General features: G+C 42.5%; 2 protein-coding genes and 1 long non-coding RNA gene across 12 annotated transcripts in view; 1 reads left to right on the top strand and 2 right to left on the bottom strand.

Moving 5' to 3' along the window:
- Window positions 1–17,947, bottom strand: part of nfkb1 (nuclear factor of kappa light polypeptide gene enhancer in B-cells 1) — a 35,106-nt gene extending 17,159 nt beyond the window's left edge. For 4 of the 5 annotated variants that reach the window (XM_044206090.1, XM_044206088.1, XM_044206089.1 and 1 more), the window contains exons 1-5: window positions 17,649–17,945; window positions 16,441–16,472; window positions 15,631–15,712; window positions 10,968–11,008; window positions 9,648–9,746 (exon numbers count right to left, since the gene is read on the bottom strand). In XM_044206090.1, coding sequence (XP_044062025.1) covers window positions 9,648–9,746; window positions 10,968–11,008; window positions 15,631–15,712; window positions 16,441–16,467 — 249 coding nt within the window. In that variant the 5' untranslated portion in view covers window positions 16,468–16,472; window positions 17,649–17,945. Of the gene's footprint in view, window positions 1–9,647; window positions 9,747–10,967; window positions 11,009–15,630; window positions 15,713–16,440; window positions 16,473–17,648 lie in introns of all 5 variants that reach the window. The other variant, XM_044206091.1, reaches the window with a different exon arrangement.
- A 673-nt stretch (window positions 17,948–18,620) lies between these two features.
- Window positions 18,621–21,640, top strand: LOC122880136. 2 transcript variants are annotated; one of them, XR_006378835.1, is made up of 4 exons: window positions 18,621–19,146; window positions 19,446–19,561; window positions 20,539–20,756; window positions 21,019–21,640. It is a non-coding gene; the product is annotated as an uncharacterized LOC122880136 (long non-coding RNA). The 2 variants fall into 2 exon arrangements; XR_006378834.1 differs by having other exon boundaries at window positions 18,621–19,561.
- Window positions 21,278–24,644, bottom strand: part of LOC122880135 (diacylglycerol kinase theta) — a 39,912-nt gene continuing 36,545 nt past the window's right edge. For all 5 annotated transcript variants that reach the window (XM_044204941.1, XM_044204940.1, XM_044204944.1 and 2 more), the window contains one exon: window positions 21,278–24,644. This exon is cut by the window's right edge and continues 2,463 nt beyond it. The gene's annotated coding sequence lies outside the window, so the exon portion shown is untranslated.

The following is a 24,644-nucleotide window of genomic DNA, read 5'->3' on the forward strand; positions in this document are numbered from 1 at the left end:
GACCAATCAGGTTGAAGCTCTGCTGGGATTTACGCGAGGAAAGATGAAGTTGTAAATTGCCCCGCAACAAAACTAAGTCCCGAAAAAAAAAAACATTTTTTATCTTGTAGTACGAGATAATAATTTGTGTACAGATATATACACATACATGTGTCATCTGTAACCGCGCACAGTCTGCAGATGACTCATATAAAAGGGCACATTAGATGAAGGAAGTCTGGTGTGGAAACTATTGGCTGAATTAAGAGATGCGAGCGTTGTCAGATTGGACAGATGACTCACACAGAGAAAAGGAGAGTTGATCTGAAGCAGTTTGGAGTTTTTGTGTCCCTGATGTGGTTCAGAAACACTTTCTCCCGACACAGATGACTCACAGCTCCGCTCCAAACATCACATCACGGACCGTCGGGGGGCTGAAGTCGGCTTCTCGTGCCGACATCTTACTCCAACAGCTCAAACGGGCTAAAATATTCACTTCGCTGTTTACAAAAAAACAAAAAAAGACCCGAAAGATGATGTTTTTTTAAAATCTTGTGCTCCAGAGCCCGACAGGTGGGAAGGTGAACAGATTAGAGCGCGTGAATTAACAAACTGCACTCTCAAATGACTTAATCACTACATAATTTACACAACGTGAAACAACACGTGTTTAAGGGACGTCGAAGGTGAGACAACGTTAACGCAAGCTGACGGCCGATGAATTTAACTCCCAGTTCAAATCATTTTGTGTGTTGATAAAAATCATTGATTTCTGTACGGACGCGCTGTTAGTGAAGTCAGTCGGTGACGAAAACAGAACATGAGTCATTTTTTTTACATTAAATACCAGACAACCACAGCTTCCACTCGATGACATATTTAGCTTTATGAACACAGAAACTTGAGACACAGAAAATGACGGAGGAAGGAGACAAAAACAGATTAAACCTGCGTTTAAAGTAAAACCCTTTACAGTATTTCTAACTGGCTCCAAACCAAACTTTCATTTTCTTTTATATTTCTTAAAGAGGAAGCCTAAACATGAAATCTGACATATGTTTCTTAGTCTGCTTTGATGTATTTATCCATCAGCATTGTTTTCATTTTTGCGTTTTACTTTCTTTTCTCTGAAGTGTCTCCCACACACACTCACACACTGATTTTCACGTTATCTCGTCATTTTTTTGCATCGTTACTGAGCTGTTTTACATAAAGGAAATCAGATCAAAAAAACACTGTGTTCCTGTTTCTGCAGTGTGTGTGTGTGTGTGTGTGTGTGTGTGTGTGTGTGTGTGTGTATCTATCATGTCACTGCAGGTATTTGCCTGCAGGAACGTTGCAACCGCCGCAGTAAATAAACACCAGCCCACTTCCTCTTCCCGGTCGATCGAAGTGCTCCGGCAGACGCAGTTCCTAGAAACACAGCGGGTGTCGGTGTTTAATGGCTTCCTGGCTCGAACGTGCTCGCACGACGTTAAATTTGTAGTATCTGGCGCAGTCGGGTGGAGCTTGCAGCGGAAGGTGTTAGTATCTGTCAGCGAGGTGTTGGTGATCAAACGCTGAATCCGACTGATCCTGAAGCAGTAAAAACACAAACTAACTCAGGCGGCTGCAGATATCAGAGCTGCAGCTGATGCTTTACAGCAGCAAATATGAAGAAACCTAAAAGTGACAGGAAAATCTAAAGTGGATCATCAAACACCAGGACCTGTATTTATCAAGTCCGTTTCATTTATATAGCCCAATATCAATCAATCTGTCGATGATTGATGACAGACAGACTGTAAAGAATATGCGTCATATCACAATATGTACGGTATTGCGACGTGTCGACGTTACGGCTGCGTACTGCAGCCACACGTCTGCAGTCGAGTCCAGTTTTCTGCAGAGAAGAAGAGCGGAGGAGCTGCGAGACGCACTCCGTCATCTAGTAACCACATTACAACCGCGATGCGAGTGTCCACGATTGATCGATCACGACAAAAAAATAAAATAAAACATTCAGAGTCGTGAAGATGAGAGGCTAACAGTCCCAGTCAGAGGGCAGCAGGCTGAAGTTAGTTTGATAATCACCAGCTACCAGATATGGGCTGCACTGAGCTGAAGTTAGTTTAAAGTTGGGTATTGATCAGCAGGTCTGTTTGCATCAGTGACTGATCAGAGACAGTTCACAGCTCCTCTAAAACAACCAAAGCTGCATCAATCTCACCGCAGCAGCTGTAAATATATCAGATTATTACATATTTATATCGTACATCTGCAGACACTGGGGCTGCAGCTATCGAGTACTGTAGTGATCGAGTACTCTACTGATTATTCCATCGATTAATCGAGTAAGAAATATTAAAGAGCGATAGTAAATATGCAAAAGAGAAAAGACAATGAACAACTAACTGGTTCCCTTTTTTTGCTTAAATTGCAAACTGTAATATAATCTAAACCCATTCAGTGGCTTTAAGCGCCGCGTTGCATTCTGGGTTTTAAAGAAAACGTGTTCTGAAATGCAAAAAACAAACAAAAAGGTTTATATGCTTCAGTTTCAGCCCGACTGCAGCTCAGGAGGAACGAGAGCCTTCACTGTCTTCTTCGTGGCTTCTGCAGGAGGCAGAAACGAGCGGACAGGAACTGCGACATAATAATAATAATAATAATAATAATAATAATAATAATAATGATAAATAACATGAATGAAGCTCAGGCCTTCGCACACTGACTGCAGCATTTTAATATCTTGAACAAACCCCAGCTAACTCAGGGTCATAACTAGCCGCCACGCTGATTTCCGTTGCTAACGAGCCGTTCCACACGGCCATAATGAACGCAGCCGCCGGCCTCCACCGGCCTTCATCCTCCGGGTGTCGGGTCGCTCTGCGGACCGGATGCAGAGACTGAAGCAGCACGGACACTTCCTGTCTCTTCCCCGCACTGCTTCCTCTCCTCCTCCTCCTCCTCCTCTGTGTAACCCGCGCTGTCAAATCACGCCAAAGACGCTCTGAACGTCTCTGACCACACAGCGTCAGCGCGAAACGCAGCGCGCTGTACGTAATTATATGGATTAAACGAAGCTTCGATGCAAATAATCTGAATAGATTTTTAGAAATCGAGTTAGTAGACACACACACACACACACACACATATTGTCAAAAATACCTTGCAATATCGTGATGTCATTTTAAAGCCATATCGCTGCTGATGATCGATTTTCCAATGCCAACTTAATAACAACAAGTCTAATATTAGCTTCTTTTATGTAATGTTTAGGAAATTTGCCAAAATGCAAAATGTCCACACATTAAAAAATGTGCATTTCAGATGTATCCATTGTTTAATACTTGCAACCATCATAATTTCTATCCAATGTCGCAAACCGTCCTGATGCCCAGGCAACACAGCGAAAGTAGTTTTCATTTCCATCTAATCTGGTGCGACGACAACGAGGAGTTAATCATCCCAGAATGCATCAACTCCGATTAAATGGAGGTTTCTCCAGGTATTTTTGCCCCCACTTTGCTGTTTTTAGAAGGGCACTTTTGGGAAATGTAGTAAATCAATAACTGGGTGAAAGTGCCTTGAAGTGCAAAACTACAACAGGAAATGAGTCCAGAAACATGAGTCAAACATCACAGACTGCTGAGTGGCTAAAGGGTGGCTTTATTTTTACCAAACTGTTTTTCCATTACACCTGAAGCTCTGCGGCAGTCTGTGGGACGGCGATCTGTCGGTCACAACAAAGGGTTAAAACGTGTCAGCGTTTCCGGGCCAGAGTGGGCGCTAACACAGATATTACACCTCTGGACGTCGAGCTTTCATCTCCGCGCTGAAACCCAACGCCCTTCCAGTTTGTGACGCAATTCCACTTCCTTGTAATTACATGTGGGTGTCATGGGGAGGAAATTCCCAACAGACATGAAACACAGCAGAGGTGTGTGTGTGTGTGTGTGTGTGTTAGTAGGCTGTATAAACCCAGACAGGTCGAGGCCAGCAGAAGCCTCTTCAGGTTTCTTTAACCCAGAACTCAGCTCGTCCCTGCAGCGGCTTGCACTGACGTCAGCTGTAAAACTAAAGAGACACTCGGAGCTCTGCCAAAGCTGCGCAAGTTAATTATTTCAATGAGAGAAAATGTGTAGAGAGTTTTGATTGGCATCTGGACCAGGATCTGAGTACAACAATGTCAAATATCAAGAAATCCTTTTAAAAAAAAAAAAAAAACAACAAAAAATAAATAAAAATAAAAACACATTCACCGAAAATTAAATCTTTGCACTGCGGTCGAACTTTCCTCCACGTTTAACTGAAATCTGATCACTAGTGTTTGAGAAAATCTGCAAACTGACGCGAACTCAACAAAACATCCGTTCATAAAATCTCCTGCAACACAACCGGTGGCGAGGAGCCCGAGGTCAAAGGTCACGGACGAAAACTGATAAAAGGACGATGTTCGTTAACAGGATCATAAACTGATCGATTACGTTATTAAATGCTCCATGAGGAGCCACACGTTTGATTGCTGTTGTAAATCTACGGAGGCCAGCAGGGGTCATTTATTCAGAAAACTAATTATCATTTGCTCTTGAATTACTTGGTTTTGTGCACAAACTCCTGTTGTGCGTTACTTCATTTAATAACGTGTTCGTGCTCTTGAATTAACAGCTCATGCACATCACTTAATAAACAATATTGTTTATAATTTAAAATACATTTAAGGATGAAAGATAAAAAAGGTATTTCCACGTACCTCTGTAATTATTTAAGAGCACAAATAAAGCAATTTGTAGGCAGAAATCTTTATTTATTTTATATATATCTATATATCTATATCTATATATATATATCTATATATCTATATATCTATATATCTATATATATATCTATCTCTATATATATCTATATATCTATATATCTATATATATATCTATCTCTATATATATATATATATATATATATATATATATATATATATATATATATATCTATATATATATATCTATATATATATATATATATCTATCTATATATATATATATCTATATATCTCTATATATATCTATCTATCTATCTATCTATCTATATCTATATCTATATATAGATATATATATATATATATATATATATATATATATATATATATATATATATCTCTATCTCTATCTATCTATATATCTATATCTATCTGAGCTGAGACCAGGAAGCTTTTGTTTGTTTTTTAATCTAAAAAAAAAAGCACTGATTCAGTTTCTCAGCATTATTTTAACCCTAAAAATCATAACTTGTGCAGTATTTCAGCATTTCATGCAGAAGACAGCATGTTGCGGTCTGTTGGCGTCAGGCTGATAAATCATTCCCTCAGACTAATTATTTACTGTCATGGTTTTCCCCTGAAATCCCTTCATTTCCCCCTCAGATTAACGCTGGTTTCATGTGGATACACGTCCGGTTTTGCTCGTTAAAACACAACGTTGTGTTTTATCTTTTAAACAGTAAAAACATCACTAAAGCGTTATTTAACAAGTCTGTATTTTCTTCTCACTTCCTGAGAAATAACCGTGTTAATTTGGCACTAATTATAGGGAATATAAAAAACCTCAATTGGTAAACTTTCAATTTATTAATTTAAATTAACTGATAGCGTAACCTAGAGAGCCTTTTAATGTGAAATTTGTCAACTACTCGACATATATGAAGAGTAAAGTTTCTGATAATAAATGAATATTTACTGGGTTTATATTGAGTCCTGTTTTCTCCGACATTTAGTACCAAATTACAGCCTTACAGGAAATGATTGGTAAATTACAGAATGTAAAATAAAAGAGCTACCAAGCTTCTGGAGAACTTCACGGATACAGACTGAAGCAGAATACGTACAAAGAACGCTGCCAGGTTATTTAAAAAAAGGCATGAATTGTGGATTTTAGCAATGATTTATCATTTTAAAAAGAAAAATAATCTCATATTTCTGATCAAAACATCCTCAGAGAGGTTTGGTGAGTCAGAAACAACATCGTCACCGTCCCACTCGTCCTACCAGAACAACAGGAGGGGTTTTCCCGCTCCGCAGCCTCAACATGCAAACACATCTATCGGACACAACCCCGAGACGAAACCCAGAGAGGCAGAAAGAACACCACTTCCTGGTTTGTGCTGATGACTTCATCTCCTTCACGACCTGAACATGTCAATCAATACTTTTCTACTGTTGAAGTGAAATAAAGGATTTTCTTCACCTCCTCCTCCTGTTTCTGTTTACTTCTTTAACCAGAACCAATCAATCAGTCAATCAAACTTTATTTCTACAGCACCTTCCCACAACCGAAGCTGAACCAAAGTGCTGTACAACATTAAAAACAAGATAAAAAATAATAATGATAATAACAAATAATAATCAGCAGAGCACGTTACAACATTAAGATAAAGAGAAGTGTCGCAGGGCCGCTAAGTGTTAAAGCTATTCTAAATAAGTTTGGCGTTGAACAAAGGAAGCTCAGTGATGACCGTACGTCAGCGGGCAGAGAGTCCAGAGTTTCGGACCGGCCACTGCAAAAGAAGGGTCGCCCCACTGTTTGCCCCGGGACCGGGGGACCGGCGGACCTCCAGCAGATCGTGGAGCTCTGCCGGGTCGCTGAGGGCTCAAGATCTCACACAGATAGGAAGGTGCGAGGCCGCTGACCGCATTAAAATGAACTCTGAACTGGACGGGGAGCCAGTGCGGCGAGTACGGGACGGGCGCGACGTGCTCGTGTTTCCGACCGTCAGTGAGCAGGCGGGCCGCAGCATTCTGCACAAGCTGCAAACGGTGAAGACCGGCTCGGTTAACTCCCACAGAGAGAGCATTGCAGGAGTCTCTGCGGGAACTAACGAAAGCGTGGAGAGCTTCCTCCAGAAGGGTTTAACCTTCGCTAGGAGGCGGAGCTGAAAGAAGCTCGCCCCGACCACAGAATCAGTTTGCTTATCAAAGTTTCACCATCATCCAGGTAAGTTTGCAGGTGGACCATATAAATTCAGCTTGCCCAGTGCGTCAATGAAGAACAATTTCTTTTTTTTTTTTTTTTTACTTTCCAATTTACAAAAACGTCTTTCAAGGATTTTCAGAACAAAATTAAGGAAACTTCAGTTACTTTGACTCTTTTCAACACACTTCTTTTCTGGAAAATTCCTAAAATAACTGAATCCAAAATGAAAACAAATGATTTCACATCTCAGTCAGACTGTTTTGATTTGCTTTGGGATTACGAGATGTGACGGCACCTGCCGGGACGCGTCTAAAATCTGGATTCTGAATCACACATTTGTTTAGTTTTTTTAGTAAAGTTCAGTAAAGCCGGCGAGTGGAGACGGAGCGTCAGACTGCGGCAGGAATCCGGGGATTTCCTGTCTCCTCTGGTTTGGTCGGAACATGTGGGAGCTTCAGACTCCGAACTACACATCAACAGAAACAACGTGACATGAAATTTAAGCTGTAAACCTGTGAGAGTCTCTGTACGAGACAGTGTACAGAGGAGATCTCTTAAGACTGACACGATGGTGGTAAATGTATAAGTTCCCTTTAAGCTCCTGAAAACACAAAATAATCCGACAACTCTCTGGTTTCTGGGGTCCAGAGGAGTCTGAGAAACAGATTCAGAACAACACTGACGGGCTTCAGCTTCCCTGTTTGTAGTGCATCCAACGATTTCCCGTTTCTTGATTAAATCAATTTATAGTTTGGGCTATAATGTCAGAAAAGAGTAAAAAAAAAAACAACCCAAGCTGATATATTTAAATATATAAGTATGTTTTGTTTTTTAAAACAGCAAATATTCACATTTAAAACGAGGGGAACAACCAATCGATTAATCAGCTAATGGCTTCTGCTGCGGGGCCGACAGCAGAGAATTGGACTGTGTGGTATCTAACACTGTACATCACACGGCCTGCTGTATCATCCTGCACGGTTTCTGATCAATCAGTCTGACCGGATCAGAGCCGTGTATCGATGAGCCACTATCAACTAAACTAGTTAGTCCAGCTCTCGTCGGGATTCTGTGCCTTCCACCGTCACGTCAGGTTTGATCACACGTGTTCCCCGGATCCACCGTACCGGACCCGGACCACTTCTTCCGTCTGGATGACCCGCTCGGTGTGTGCGTTACTGGTGTCGGTGCCTCAAACGGCGTGATGCTTCGCCACGCAGCCAACACGCGTTACACACTGTAGGTGCACCGAGCTGAAACTAATGCAGTCCTGCAGTAAGTCCCACCTGTCCGCCCCCGTTTACATCAGCGGGCTAAACAACAGAAACACCTCTCAGCGTAACGCAACGCAGTTCAACACCACCACAGACTCCGTCCTCCAACACGATGAAGGTTCAGGAAGGGAGGATGTATTGCAGGACTGCTGCATCAGACTGCATTCGTTTTATAAAACCTCAGCGATTCAAAAGAAAAGTATTTTACCAAGTCTCGCCTGGTCCGTCGGACCGGTTTATGCTGCTGGGCAACAAATGTCATTGTGGAACTTTATCTAAATATAAATGAAGGAAACTCCACCTGCCTGCCTGCCCTTCGATTTTCTCGAGAACTTGCTGAGGATCCGAGGAAGTGAGCGGTTCTCGAGAACGCCGCAAGCAGAACTACCGGGGGCCAAGCAATCGGCCACGCCCGAGCAAATTAAGACAATTCTTAATGCCCAGCTTTAGTCGTTTCTCTGACTCGACATGAAGCTGAAGGTGGCGTCGAACAGGCGGTGGGGCCGGCGGGCGGGAAAGCGGGTTACTAACTGAGGTTTGCCTGAAGAGCAATTAGGATCATTTGACCAAAAGTGTACAAATACAAATCTTAACACGAGGTCCTCTTACCAGCTTCTTCAAGAGCGTTCAACCGCATCCCACCAGCAAATTTAAAGGCGAGTGAAAGCTCTGGAAAAAGCTCGTAAGTGGACCTTGTATTAAGGATGTTTCCCCCCCCCCCAAAAAAAACATAGCTGGTTTAATATATAACAAAGCTTTTGTTCAAAACTGCCCCGCAGTGCAAAAACAAAGGAAGACTAAAGGTCACAAGCCATCGCAGCTGGCTCTCTGCCTTCAGCTCAGACCAAATCACAGCACATTTGTTGTGTTAATGCTTTGATGTTTAATCGGTTTAAGTCTACTTGCATGACATATCTTGTTTGCAGACTTCAATGTGAGAGAATTCAGAAAGACTAAACAACAAAACGGCCCGACTCACTGTTCTTCCCTCTGCAGGAAACTGTGTCTGCAGAGTGAGGTCGACCACACTGTGTTCACAGCTCGCAGTCTTCTTGTGCATCAAATACTTTTAATCACTTCCTGGACATTATTTTTAGCCTCGTTATTTCACGCTGGAATGAAGTTTAAATGTCAGCCACCGGCTTTTCAACGCCACACAGGTGAGTCGGCTTACTCTGATCCACGCAGGCCTGCGGCTGGAGACCTACATGTGTTTGTTACAGCCTCGCGGGTCAAACTGAAGCCGCTTGACGTCACCGAGATGAGATTAAATCTCTTTGCATTCAGCAGAGACGATGTACAAGTCTTGAAACATGTCACACCGCTGAGGAGACAGCACACAGACGTCTGTGGAAGCTGGCCGGTCAATGCTTGGTTGTCGTACAACAGAAGTGCGACAGACAGAGGAAGACAGGCAGAGAGAGCAGCAGCAGACAGGAAGTGTTACCTTGACGGTCGGGTAGGTCTTCCTGTTCTTCTCACTGGAGGCTCCGGGCAGACCGCCGTGAGACGGACCTTCGCAGCCGTACCTGAACCTGAAGCCACGCTGGGAGACAAAGACACAAACACTGTCATATAAACACACATTCATGAGCCCGACACGATGTATCGGCTGATAATTAGTTATCACAGAGAGCACATCTGTATGTAAATGTCAGTGGAGAGCAGCAGCGGCTCCGTTACAGTTTGTCCACCAGAGATCGCTGTAAAATGTCCCAAACACCACATACAGTGTTTGATCCAGGCTCGTCTGGGAGGGGGGGGTCGCCGCTCCGTCCAACACGGACAAGAAACAAAGCTGAAAACTGTCCAACCAGTGAGTGCTACAAAATAATATTCAAATGATATGAAAATTCGTGTTTCAGGTCCCGCAGACGTTCTGTCTCTCTGCACAGCGTTTGTTTTTATCTCCTCGTCTCTGCAGGTCACTTTCTGCTCTGTGAGATTCTGTTTCAGCTAAATGAGAAAACTGGATTTACAGGAGAAAAGTAAAAACCAGAGTGAACTCTGCACAAACGCAGCTGTGGATGTCCAGACGACCTGCAGCCTCGCTCTCACCGCTGGACGCTGCGTCCCCGTCTCCCATAGAATCTGTTCTGTAGTTGGTTTCGGACGATTTAAAGTGAAGAAATGTGCTTTTTTATGTGCACAGACGCTGGTTTGGGATGCACATTTACCAGAAAACAGTTCATTTTGTATATTATATAACAGATCAGACTGTGTGCGTTTATGTGTGCAAATATCAGCTGATATATAATTACTGGGTTTTTTTTAAACTCTTAATTATTGATCCTGGGATCAGCCTAAAATAAGAGCTAGTCTCAGTCGGGCTCATCAATTACAATCACTGGATTATAATTACCGATGCATTAATGTGTTCATCGCTTTAATGTTGCAGCTCATTTTAATGACTTTATTTACTGCTGCATCTAGAATAAAGCATCATCATTTATTAGTTGATTTATACTATTATATATTTTACTAATCTGAATCTTCAAAGTAACTAAAAGTTAATAATAAATAAATGTAGCTCAGTAAAAAGCTCAATGTTTCCCTCTGAGACGTGGCGGACAGAAGCAGAAAGTAGCAGAAAATGGAAATACTCAAGTGAAGTACAAGTACCTCAAAACTGTACTTTCCACTGCTGATTAAACATGTTCAGGTGAGACTTTTATTCTCCTCACACGTCTTCCACCACCTTGTGATTACTCACATCACTGAGTTCCTATGATAAAGCAGAAGCAGCAGGAGGACAGGTGAGTTTTACCTGTTTGGGCTGCTCCACGATCTGCAGGAAGGGCCCGTCCACTGAAAGAAACAAAGTCAGTATGAACTTCAACACAAACATTTCACCTTTTCAGAGTCACGTCAGCGCTATTACAGTAATTAAACACAACGCTATGGAGCCGAAACGATCAGTCCATTAATCAATTACTCAATCAACAGAAAAATTATGATAATTTACGTCTCAGTAAACTGAATATCGTTGGGTTTTGGACTGTTGGTCGCACAAAACAAGACTCCTGAAGGCGTCACATTTGAACCCTCCGCTCTGCGGTGAACACCGCCTGAACAACTGTCGGCTAACGGTAGACTCACGCGAAACTACGTGATTTATGTGACAGTCGCTCACATTAATCTTCCGCAGCAGCCTGACTGCTGCAGCCACTTCCTCCCCCATTATCACACTGACTACAGTCAGCAGCGGAGGAGGAAGCACTCGGGTCCGTTACTGGAGTAAAAGCACTGACACACTCTGTAAAACACTCTGCTGCAGTGAAAGTGTGTGAGTGTAATCAGGAAAAAGCCCTTAAAGCATTAAAGCAGTGTGGCTGCTGTGCTGTTATATATTCTATCATCAGGTTATTATTCCTCGTGCATTAATGTAAAGCAGGATGTTGCTGCTGCAGCTGGTGGAGCTGGAGCTCATGTTGAACCGGTTTGTATCGGACTGCAGCTGATGATGCTTTTCATTCTGGATCCATCTGCCCATTCTTTTCTCCGTCGATCCATCGATCGATCGATCGGTTTGGAAAACTGGTGAAAACGGTGAGAAACGACCAACAGTCCGAAGCTCGACGTTATTAACAAACATTACAGTTATTACAGTCGTTCAGAGGAAAAGCAGCAGATCTGCACATCTGAGGAGCTGCAGCCAGGAAGGGATTTACAGGAGAAACGACTTCAAACATTGATTAATTGACTAATCGTTTCAGCTGTAAGTTCACTGGTCAGAGTGGTGAAGAGGTCATCAGTCATCAGCAGAGGTCAGAGGTCAACAACTGTCCAGTGAAAGCGGTTTAATTTTTAGAGAGGCAAGTGATCTTAAAGTCTATTTGTTTAAACTTAAAACGCAACGAGGTTAGCATAAAGCACTCTGCTAACCTCGTTTAGGAACCGTGTCCACCGGAGACCACCGACAACTTTACTCTGTCCCACTCACGACACATCTTCGTCACAATTAAAACGAAAAAAGGAATAAACGTTTCATGACCAAATGGAGTGATCCTCATGAGAAATGCTTAATGTCATTTGTTTATGTTTAAAACCCCATCAGCTGATTTATCATCAACAGATTTTTATATTCAGCAAAGCACAGGAAAGGTGTCGAAACGTCTGTGATGATACCGACCGGCCCGGATATGTGGGTGACCTCTGACCTCCTTCCCTGTAGTCTGCAGTCGGTGACGGAGGAGCTGAAGCTGCTTCGCCCGAAGGAGTCACATGTATAAGTCATACGGAAATGGAAAGAGGAGATACTTTCCCCTCATCCTACACATGTACCGACCTCCTGTTCTGTCTTTACTTTACTAGAGCAAAGACACAAACAGGGAAGTGAGAGCAGAGAGACGCCGTCCCACACTCACCACATATAACAGACACCAGCACGTCACGAAACCCGTCTTTCACTTTACCTTCAGCACATGGGATTTTTTATTTTTTAAATACACATTCGTTTCCCAAAGAGAAAATTCAGTTTCTGAGGCTGTGAGGCAGAGCGGGAAACTTCCTGCCCACCACAGCTGCTTCGTCCCAAAATACGACATCGCCTCAGCCTCGTGTTCGCAAAACAAACCCAAGTAACGGTTACAAACACTCACAGGCAGCGCTAGGGCGCCAGGTATGGGCGAGCTAAATACTGGGGGGGGACTCTTCACACATTCACCTATCCTGAGGTCAGCTTGCTTTCTTCACATTTCTCCCGCTCACCCCCACTGAGCGAAGGCTGCACCGCGGCATACAATCCGTCGCCGTGGGAGACAGAACATGGCATCTACCGTACGCACCGCCGCCCCCCCGAACAAATGATTTTCTCCGATTCAGAGACTCACACCCGCACGGACATTTCTCTCCACCTCTGCCGGTCCCCGCGGGCTACATCGCCTTTTAAAATGACGTGGAGCAGCGCGAGCTTTCCAGGTGATTTCTTCACTTCATCGAGTGTCGTACCGGTGTGCGAGTTTTTTCCTTAAATGATCGGAGAGGCTGCTGTCAGTAACGGTAAACGTTTCCAGTAATGTCACATCAAAGATCGCGGGACATCTGAGCAGCAAAACTAAAAAAAAACTGTAGTGATAAACTTGACAGGACAGAAACTCTCCAGAGGAAACAGAATCAAACCTTTTGCTTCTGAAACAGCTGTGATGGAGCTCAGGATTTATCAGGACGGCGGCTTTACTCCAGTTTCACCGTGTGACTCTGGACCGTGTGTGTGAAGAACACAGGACATTAATTAACATCAGATCCTGACCAATTTAAATAACCAGTGAAGTTTTCACCTCTGCAGGTGTTAGCATCTTCATCCGCTTGAGTGCTCAGCCAGAAACTTCAATATGTCTTAACGGTCAGCTTCTGTGTGTACAGTTACAACACATGCAACCAAAAGAAAGCCCTTATTTTCTGACAAAACCCTCCCAACTCAAAGTCCACTTGCTAGCTTCTTCCAGAGCTTTAAACCATCTCACACAGTCTTCCTCTGCGGATAGCTTGCCCATTACAGCTACTGACTTTACACAGAAGTCCGCAAGTCAGCTTCTCTCAACTACAGCTCCACATCAAAAGGCGGCGACCAGCGAAGAGCCAGTTTTCCTCCTCAGCGACAAAACACTTGCAACTGTTCAGAACCACAAAACAAAAGATTACACGTGCAGACGCCGTTAACGGTTACCGGTGAACACGGCCACAAGAAACGGAATAAATCCCCCAAAAAGTCAAGGCACGCTGGTTTCTGGTGACTTTTAAGAACTAGCTCGAGTTGGCGGGCTGATATGACAAAACGTACCCAGCTCCACCTGCTGCGCCTCCACCTGCTGCAGCTCCTCCACCTGCTGACCGTGTCGGTGAGCGGTCAAGCCAAACTACAATAACTAACTTCCTGAGGTTGTTAGAACACCTGCCCCCTTTCACCTCACACAGTATCTTTGCCTCACGTCTCTCCCCCCACCCTCACCCCCCCCCACCCTCCTGGGGAGGCGCCTCACAGTTTGAAAACCTGTAGAAAAGGTTTCAGTCGTAGTCATCTGGACGCTGTTATTGTCCAGATGACTACGACTGAAACCCTTTCTACGATAGACGAGTGAGGGACGACACCGTCTTGTAGTCAGAAAAGTAAAAATCTCAGTTTCCAAAGCCTAAAGGTGACGTCTCCAAATGTCTCACTGTGTCGAACCGACAGTCTGAAACTCTGAGACACTGAGTTTACTGAGTTTACCGAGATCCGGAACACAAAGCCTCACACTGGAGAAACTGCAACCAGAGTCCGTCGGTGACTCAACACTTCCAGCTGTTGAACCAGGAAATCAGAGTAAAAAAACTACAAAAGTGAAGCCAGAAACAGTTAGTGACGACGAGGACACTGACCTACCGTCCACGTTTCACAACTACGGACCAAACTACATCTGCTCACGAAGAAAAAGTGAGTAAGCGGCCCTTGAGTTGAGCTTGTTTTGTGGCTTCAAATCTGCCACACAGACACAGCTGAACTACACCCACAGAATCACAAGTTAGACAAACGCAGCGTGAAGGTTGAGAGCTGTTTCACGGCCGTTTTCACCGACCACAAAGTCGCATTACGTCCTTTCTGACAGAACTATTGAATAAACGCAGTTAATCGGATCCTCGTTAACTGCAATAACCGGCCGCGACCACGTCGAATCGGTTAGCTAGAGCAGTGGTTCTCGAAGCGGGGGCCTCCGGGGGGGGTCCCCAGCAAAAAGGGGAATAGTTTATTTTCAATATAAGTCCAGCCATAAGTTACACAGTGACAGACTATTTTGGTCATGTTTCATACACTTTCTATAATCTAAAAACAAAAATCCTATCAGATGGGGGACGCTGGAACAAAACCTTCTCAAACGGGGGTCCGGGGTCTAACTTGTGTCAGTTTGGGGGGGGCCTCGACGTGAAGGAGTTTGAGCAGCACTGATCTGGAGGCAGCCTACAGACAGAAGGCAGTCTGTTTCCTATCGGATTATCAGTTTCACGTTACAGCCCAGAGAGCAGGCAGGAGAGAAGAGAAGCGTACAAATACTCTGAGACGCAGCGGAAAATACAAGTTTCTGTTCGAAGGACACCTGAGCATTACTGGTCCAAACAGGTATTTAGGATTGTAATACCTGAGGAGGGAGGGGCAGACAAAACTGAACTTTTATAACAGGTTTGAAAACACCTTGTGTGGATTTAAGATGAGATAACAGAGGGAGCTGTGATCACAACACGACAGTTTGACATTTTAAAAGATAAAAGGAAGATACGGTTGTGATCTCCAGGTGACAGGCTTAAAACAGTTAGAAATAGCAACCATCGCCGCTCTCTGGAACTAATCCACCTGGAAGTCTATTCCTCCACTAGTATTCGACAGCTGCAGGGCGAACGCTGGACCAGCGGGTGAACTAAGACACTAAGCTCCTGTGCGAAGGTGTGACTCTCACCTGTTTGCAGGGATGTCGTCTGAGACATCGCAGGAAAATGCGGGAAGTCCCACGATGGCTCCAACATTATGTTGTCAAAAATCTGAAAGAGGAAGTCGAACATGGGAGTCACGACACTGACGATGAATACATCTAGATCCATTTCTCATTATGTTCCCGTCTGTGTATCAACAGCAACGTCATGTGGACTGCTTAGCAAAAATCAGTTCATTTAATCATTCATTCCTGCAGCAGCGCACTGAAAACCCCTTTCTAGACCTGAACCAGAACCGTGATACGCAATCTGACAGTCCTGGACCACCATCCGCTGGAACTCAGGGACTCAGCTTATTACTAATAAGTATTAAATGACATCATGCAGGTGTAAAGTCCTTCAGCTGACACGGGGTTTCTTCTGAGGCTGCAGCTAGAGATTATTCTCATTACTGGCTCATCTGCAGATGAGTTTCTCCGTTAATCATCAATAAAAAATGTGAAAAATAATCATTGCAGCTCTAGTCTCTTCCATTAAATTCAACACACAGCATGTAAAATCAAGGATTTTACCCAAAAGCATACATATAATGACTTTAATACAGCAGCATTGCTATAATGCGACTAAATGTCCGTGAGCTGTTCGCACTTTTATGAGTTTTATGAGCCACTGAGAACGAAACGTCCGGTTTCTGGACCACGTCCTGGATCAGGGCTACGGCTTTCATTATAACAAGATATTTTACTCGTCGCGGTGAGATATGGTTCTCATTCCAAAGAGGTACTTCACTCTTGTTGTAACACAATATTGTACAAAACAGCTACAGGTGAGTTTACCTGGTGGTAGTGGTCTTCTCCAGCCATGGTGTCTGCAAAGGCCAAGGTGTAACATTCAGTCACGCAGCCTTAAATACAAAGTCTGATGATGGTGATAATGACGGAAGCAACATAAAACACACATTTAATACTCTTCATTGTACTATTACATTTTTTATTTTACTTTCTAAAAGCCTAAATATCTAATTCTCCAAATCACTGGAGTAAAAAATTGGGCAAATTTGTTTTAATAATAACATTTCTTCATTTATGATGCAATGCATTATGTTGTTTTTTTAACAATAAACACTTGTTGTTATTTATTCATGAATAATCCCTCTGACACTTGTTGCTGCCTGCTCGGCACCGCGCGTTCCCGCGACGCGTGCACGTGAACGCGCCTGCGCTAGCTCTGTGGCTAATAGCTAGCACTACCGGACTGTTTTTGTTGTTTATGTTGTTATATAATAATAATAATAAGAATAAGAATAATAAGAAAAAAAGCAGTTATTGTCAGCTAACACTTCTATAGCACCGGCATTAGTACAATTACTCTGCGACTGTTGGCTTCATGTTAAAGAAAGTCGCGAAAGAGTCAGCGCAAACCGCTACCTGTTCTAGCTAACAGAGCTAGCCCTTAGGTTCCGTATGCGGAGAACGTAACACGAAACTCTGGTGAAAAATCTGCCAGTTAAACGGTTCTACACTTTTCACCTCTGGGTCTTGAACTGCAGAACATAAATTAATATATATTAGAGTCAGATTAATCCAGTCTTGTTTTCGGCAAGTGTGGAATACGCCTTAAATAAAAGTTTCAGCTTTTTCTATGGTTTGTCCGTTCACCCACACTGTCTTCAGCTGCCAAGACAACGTGGACTGCGGTAGGAAATCCAGCGAGTGAAGCTGTAGTAAAAGCTCTAACTTCGACTAAAATAAGAACATCATGTTGAATATATACAAGCCGAATTTACCAGTGGCTACCATAAGTACATAACGTATCTTTAGTGCTGATGTAATACATTCTTGTGTTTGCTGACAAGAAAGAAAACTTCAAGTTCCCATTTTTAAGACTGAGTTTGGTGTGACGTTCTGAAAGCTGCCTAGCTAATAAGGAAGTGAGTAGCATAACAAAGTAAGAGTCGCACTGTTGTAACAGGTCACGGTAAAATGACGGTAATGAATGCAAACACACAGCTATTATATAGAGCGGATAGCTAACGTGCTCTCACCTGGTTTAAGCTCGGTCAGGTTAAAAGTCGGATTCTCAACGTGAACTACGAGTGACGGTCCTCAGTCCACTTCACCGTGCCCATGCAGAACCAGCGGATCCATTTACAACTAGCTTTAACTGGAGTGCGTCATGACGCGACGCGGCCGTGTCATTACAGTTGATAAAGAGGCAATAATTTTCTCTGATCCGAGTGAACAGATCGATATGTCGCTCACGAGCGGCAGAGCCCCCGCAGGTGACGCCGAGTTTGTCTCAGTTGTTCATAAAGTCGGTTTCCTTCCCCACTGGAAATTCCCTGTGACGTCACACAGGACGGGGGGCACACACGAAGAGGTCTCACTCTGACACAAAAACCCGCGCGCAACATTTAAATCACATTTATTTCACATTTTAAAATGATGTCCCTTCTTTTATTATTAATTATTATTATTATTATTATTATTATTATTAGCAGAGCAGGAACACGGACAGCTGCAAACCACGTGCAGGGTAACGTTACAACTGATCCGAAACTATAAAATGAAATTTTAAAAAAATATTATCAAAACAACGAAAATAAAAGAAAAACGATTCAATCCAACATTGGACCCACAGATGCCAGGACAAAATATATATATATATATATATATATATATATATATATATATATATATAGTATATAATGATGGATAGCATTTAGGCGAAAAGTAATAAATTGTAAATAAATATGTATAAAATACAAATAAAGTATTTTTGGCAATAAAAAAAATAATAGTCTCGAGACCAAAGAAAGTGAAGTCCGGCACTTTGTTCTCAGGAGTTGGATAAAGAATTTATTTGGGCTATTCTGTATTTCTGTACATTCTGTATTTTTTTTAATGTATCGATTATATTGAGCGATCAGCGCAGAGATCAAAGAGTCTAACGACAAACGTAAAGCAGCGAAATCAACAAAAATAAAGCTTAAAACGATGAAACACGGAACCTTTCGAGTTTGTTGATGAAAAGGATTTTAATGAGAATAAAGCAGAGTTTAATACTTGAAGTCAGGGCGGAGGCTGGAGGTGAATGTAACATTAGAGTAGGGATGTGAATGTCTGTGTGTGTGTGTGTGTGTGTGTGTGTGTGTGTGTGTGTGTGTGTGTGCTGTTTTGTACACGTTTAAGGGGAGCAGGAAACAGAAATGTCAGAATCTGCTGAACATCCTTCTAATCATGTGAAGAAGTATTTCTTTTATTTATTTTGACCTCTGTATTACAGGTGAGACCTTTGAGTGTGTGTGTGTGTGTGTGTGTGTGTGTAACTACTTCAAATTCAGTGTGACTCTGTGTGAGTGTGTGATCTGGTACATTTTATACAAAGTGTTAAGCTTTAAAGCTTTTTAAATATTGCTCAACATGGAAGGAAACCATCTTGTCCCTCCTCGTGTGTCTGTCTGCACCTGACCTGCAGACACACCCACCTGGGTTGGAGGCTGTGAAGCCTCCCTGCAGGTGGCCGAGCGGCACGTGAGGCAGGTGAGGTATTTATGAAAAACATCCTAAATGGAGGGAGAGGAAGACTGAGTGGCTGGAAGAAGTAATGTTGCAGCTGCTGAAGGTGGAGCTCATTGCAATCACTTTATATACAGCTGGGTAGCTCGTGATTGATCCCCCCCCCCACCAGGGATCAATAAACTTTTATATTCGTCTATAATATTACATCAAAATTGATTTATGGATTACATTTTGTGTTATTAACATGAACATGCAAAGTAACTAAAGTTATCAAACAGATGTAGTGGAGTAAAAAGCACAATATTTCCCTCTGCACTCAGACACTTCCCACCAGCAGGTGACCCCGAGAAGAAGTGACTGCGGAGGGGCTCATCGTGCATCATCTGCCGGGCAGAGTGAGGCCTCGCGTCCGGCATAGATCAGCTTTGGTGTGGGGGTAAGTTGTTGAGCTTCTGCCCCCTGCTGGACAAACACAGCGGCACCACAGCTCCAGAGCTAACAGGACCTAAAAACAAAAATCTTATAAAAGTTATTTCAGACAGAAGAAGGAGAATGATTTATTGTTTTATTATAACAACATCTTTAAACAGCTTAGAGACAGCGGCGCTGAAGGAAAGACAAGAGGCAGAGCTGGAGGCAGCAGAGCTTAAGATGCTGAGGTTCTCTTTGGGAGGGACGAGGACGGACAGGATCAGGAACGAGGACATCAGAGGGACAGCTCATGTTAGATGTTTCGGAGATAAAGTCAGAGAGGACAGACTGAGGTGGTTTGGACATGTTCAGAGGAGAGACTGTGAATATATTGGTAGAAGGATGCTGAGGCTGGAGCTGCCAGGCAGGAGGTCTAGAGGAAGACCAGAGAGGAGGTTTATGGATGTAGTGAGAGAGGACATGAAGTTAACTGGTGTGAGCGAAGAGGACGCAGAGGACAGGGTTAGATGGAGGCACATGATTCGCTGTGGCGACCCCTGAAAGGGAAAGAAGAAGATAACAGCATCTTTAAAATGAGCCTGATGGCAAAGTTTTGATTCGTTTGTTTGTAGAAAAATGAGAAAATCCCTGTGGACACTGGTGCACTCATCTCAGTGAGCAGTTCGTTTGTAAAAGTGTGTGTGCTCATGCATGTTAGCATGTTAGTGTAAATACTAACCCTAGGGGGCGCTACAGTCAGAACATCTCAAACAGTCCACAGTGACTTTAGTCTTTAACTCACGGCAGCAGCTTTAATCTTGTCTGAAATCTGTGTGGACGTCAAGTTAAACTGCCCTCACGTGACACGCCGCTCCTTTAACTTCCACCCTGACTCACGTTGTGCTCTGAATAAATAACTCGTTTCTTTATCTGATCCAGCTGAACGTGGCCGTTCTTCAGGTTTTAGCTGCTAAACATCGTGTTTTATCTCTGATTCAGCAGATTCACTGTGCAACTCAGCGGCGGAAGAAGATCTTTGCAGTGGAGAAGCGCTCAAGTTAAAGTCCTGCACTCAAACGCTGACTGAGGAACTTTACAGAACAGAAATATCAGCATCCAAATGTACTTAAAGTACCAAAAGTAAAAGTACTCATTACACAGAATGACCCATTTCAGCATGATATGCTATTGGCACATTAACGTGTAAGCAGCTGGTAAAGGTAAGGAGATCATTTTAACTACTACATAGACATATATCTATAATAATACTATATTTTATATTAATCTGAATCTGCAAAGTAACTAAAGCTGTAGGAGAGTAAAAAGTATTTAAATATTTGCCTCCCAGTTGTAGAAAGTAAAATGGTAAGTACTTCAAATTGTACTTATGTAAATGTACTTAGTTAAATTCCGCCACTAGTAAACATTTTGAAGATACTGCAGATGTCAGCAGTTAAACTTCTGTAATTCACATACTTTCAGGAGCCGAGGTGAAGCAGGGCATTGTGGGATACGTGCTACGGACACCGTTGTGTTGCATTGTGGGATTTCTGAGGGCAGCAAATAGTCGGTGGATTCCTAAAACAGCTGGGCACTGGTTTTACTCACTAGTGTTCCACATGTGGATTCATCCGCCGCTGAAAATAGTCCCCAACAGGTGCGTTTGCTATAAATCTGTCTTTGAATGGCCTCTCAGCTCAAAGCTGATGTTGTGTGAAGAGAAATTTGACAGAAACAATAATGTCTTTAGTTCTTAGATGGTCTTTAGTTTATTCTGATTAAACACATATAAGAATCAATTATTTAAACATATATATATATATATATATATGTTTAGCTTTAGTTGTTACAACATTCATAATAACCTGAACGTCACATCTAAGCATCTGTAAAACAATAAGTGCAATTTACAGTTAAAACTTTACTAAAAAAAAACAACAAAAAACAGCTTCTGTCTGCAAAAATATACAAATCATCTGTTCAATCAAACTTCAGGTAGAAACTGAACACAGTTCCAGCAAAAGAAAAGACAGATCTAACTGGAGGCACCTCAGCTCAGCACGCCACTGCACCGGCAGGAAACACACACACACACACGTTAACACACACGTTAACATCAGAGCACTGAGGGTGTCGAAGCGTTTCGATGAGGCACTATGCAGACTCCGCCCTGCAGACCAAACCGCCACCTGGCCTGGTTTCAGACGGGCGGGGCTTAACGACGGCAGGTAAGTCGGGCGCTAGGAGGCACGACGGACGCAGAGAAGCAGAAAATTATCACATTGAAGCACATTTTTAACATTCAGCAACAAATGAAAGTAGTTTGTGGCATCGATGCAGGTTGTTGAGAGAAAAATAAATTAAGGCGTTCTGACTTTTACTGTTTTGGACGCAGGAGGAAATGTTTTCAGCTGCTCAAATAAAAGCGCACGAATAAAAAAGCATTTTAGTCTCTGAAACTAAAACTTTAGTTTAAATTCTAGCCAATCCAAAAGTGCACATGTAGAATATTTCCTTTTGATGCGAGCCATAGCAACGTAGCGTTTAATTAATAAAACCGTAGCTTCAGATTGTTAATTTGTGCACCATCAGAGCATGAGCGTAGCTTCCCACCTGTTCTGTTCCTGAACTTTGTTCTGTAAGCGTCTGACGTTATTTTCCAAAATTAACCAAACGAGTTGTTACTCATGTCTTCAGCCTGGACCGTGTTTAAGTCGCGAGAGGCTGAACGCACTTTAATGAGTCGATCTTCAGCTGAGGAACAGGAAGCTCTCTGGTCTGAGGACGAGCTGCTAACAGCAAACTTCATATTCCTGCAAATCACATCATCGACTTTCAGGTCGATTTCAGTTCATTTCTATCAAAATCAACCTGCGGACCCATCACACTCAACTTCTGTCACTTTCTGCTTTTATCACAGTTATATCATCATATTATAAAGCCACAAAGTCCTAAAAGATGTCATTTTCACATCCTGCCAACAAAAGAAATACAATCTTTCGGGACTTCAGGGCCTCCACATCATCTCATGGGAATACTTCTTTAAAAACCTTTGGTGCATTTAAGGACAATGAGAATTTACAGTTTACCGCAACCTTTCTAATGCAGAAATAAGGTAATTACTATTTACACGATGTTTGCTATATAAACTATAACTCCCTGTCTTTGAACAGACTTGACAAAACAGACTATCAGCTCTCAGACGGTGGAGCATCTTAAACGCATCACCAAAGATTTAGCTTTCAAAAACAAACATTGAAACGTTTCTGCAAGTTGATTTTCACAGAAATGAAGTGAAGCCGGTAGAAGGAAGTCATTCTAAAAACTTTAGGATGATGATGATCAGCAGGAAGGTGAAGTTTACACAGTTAGTTGTTGCAGCGGACAGACGGACTCGTTAGTGGGAACAAAGAGGAGATAAAACGCTGCTGTAAATACACACCACGCAGAACTACAGTACTTCATGCATGTAATAAAACACTGACAGTATCTGTACAGTCTAAACTACTCACAGCTACATCCTACTGTCAGTACACACAGCGTCGGCTGCAGGAAACACTTCAGCTCCTCTGATACTGATGAAGCTCAACGGTTTACTCCACAGTCAAAGAAAACTAACAGTTAATGCCACTGATGTATCAGCACTCATTCTCAGATCCACGTTCACTCGAAGCCAGAAACCTGTGCTGCGATCTATATTTGTTAAATTCATTAAATGCAGCCATCTGGAATGAATCCATGTGCATTAAAAAAACAACCTAAAGCTCCAGTTCCTGCCATTAGTCCTCCTGTAAAAATGCCTTTAACGAAAGCGACATTTTGGATGAACTTGGTTTGAGGCTTTGAATAAAAACCGGATCCTTGAATCTCAAGTCAAACACAAAACTAAAAACATATTATTTACCTTCTAGCACCAAAAAAACAACAACAAAATGAATCAGCTAATGCAGATCTTGGATTTTAAAAAAATATTACAACTAAAGTACAGGGATCCAATACTGTTGTGGCTACATCAAGAGCCGGGACCTTCAGCGTAAGATCCCTCGTCTGGTCCAGAAACCGTCCTTTACAGACTGCGTTTCTTCGTGTTCTGCGTCTCTGGGAATGTGGACGAAGTTCATAAAATCCTCCTCTGTCTTTTTGCCGGAGGCTGTCGGAGTATAAACTGGCAGCTGAAGCTCATCTTTGACGGGTTTGCTTTAGGGTTTTCGGGAGCGGAGCTCAGTTTGGTCTCTGTGTTGTGTTTTTATTATGACAGAATGACTTTGCACCAAATTTATTCATTCATTTGAATGGAACAGCGATCTTTGGCAACGCTGGAGGCAGCCAAATACACTCATGCAGGCTTTTGCATCTACAGTTGTCTGCTGTTGACCAATAACAGCACTGGTGCTGAAATCAAATAATAAAATGTAAAATTTATTTAGATTACTGTTTAGAATAACATATCAGACATTTTACACCTGGCAATGCTGTTTTGATCATTTTTGGGCAGTCATACTCTGGAGGAAACCAGCATTTGAACTCATTCACGGTTACATACCGAGCCCAGCAGGTATCAGGAACATTTTTGATAAATCATTCCCTAAATTGAGCAATTTTACCCTAAAATTGCAAATCATTCCTTCAAATAAGTAATAATGTATTATATATATAATAAATATAATTTTGTTCCCTCATATTAGTAATGAATACCCATAAATTACATAATTTGTTGCCTCAAATTAATTTTGTTTTGCCAAGCTAGCTAGCTTGGCAACTGGCTCGCCAAGCTAGGACCACGCTAGTTTTCTAGCTTCTAGTACATTTTAATAAACCTTCAATTTACTCTACAAATTAAGTTTTGTTTTGCAATCTAGCTTGCTAGCTAGCTTGCTAGTAAACTAGGGGGTCATTCCTATGTTCCCAAGTTCTAGGGTTAGGGGGTTAGCGAACATATATACGCTCCCGTAAACTAGCTAACTAGTTCGCCAAACTAGTGATGTTTCTAGTTTAGTTTAGCTAGTAATGTAGCTAGTTTTCTAGCTAGTGTCTGGTGCTACCTGTAATCGCAAAGTGTCACATTTTGTTCACACATTTTAGTACATTTATATCCTCGATATATGTTT

The sequence above is a fragment of the Siniperca chuatsi genome, linkage group LG8, assembly GCF_020085105.1.
Source record: "Siniperca chuatsi isolate FFG_IHB_CAS linkage group LG8, ASM2008510v1, whole genome shotgun sequence".
NCBI lineage: Eukaryota > Metazoa > Chordata > Actinopteri > Centrarchiformes > Sinipercidae > Siniperca > Siniperca chuatsi.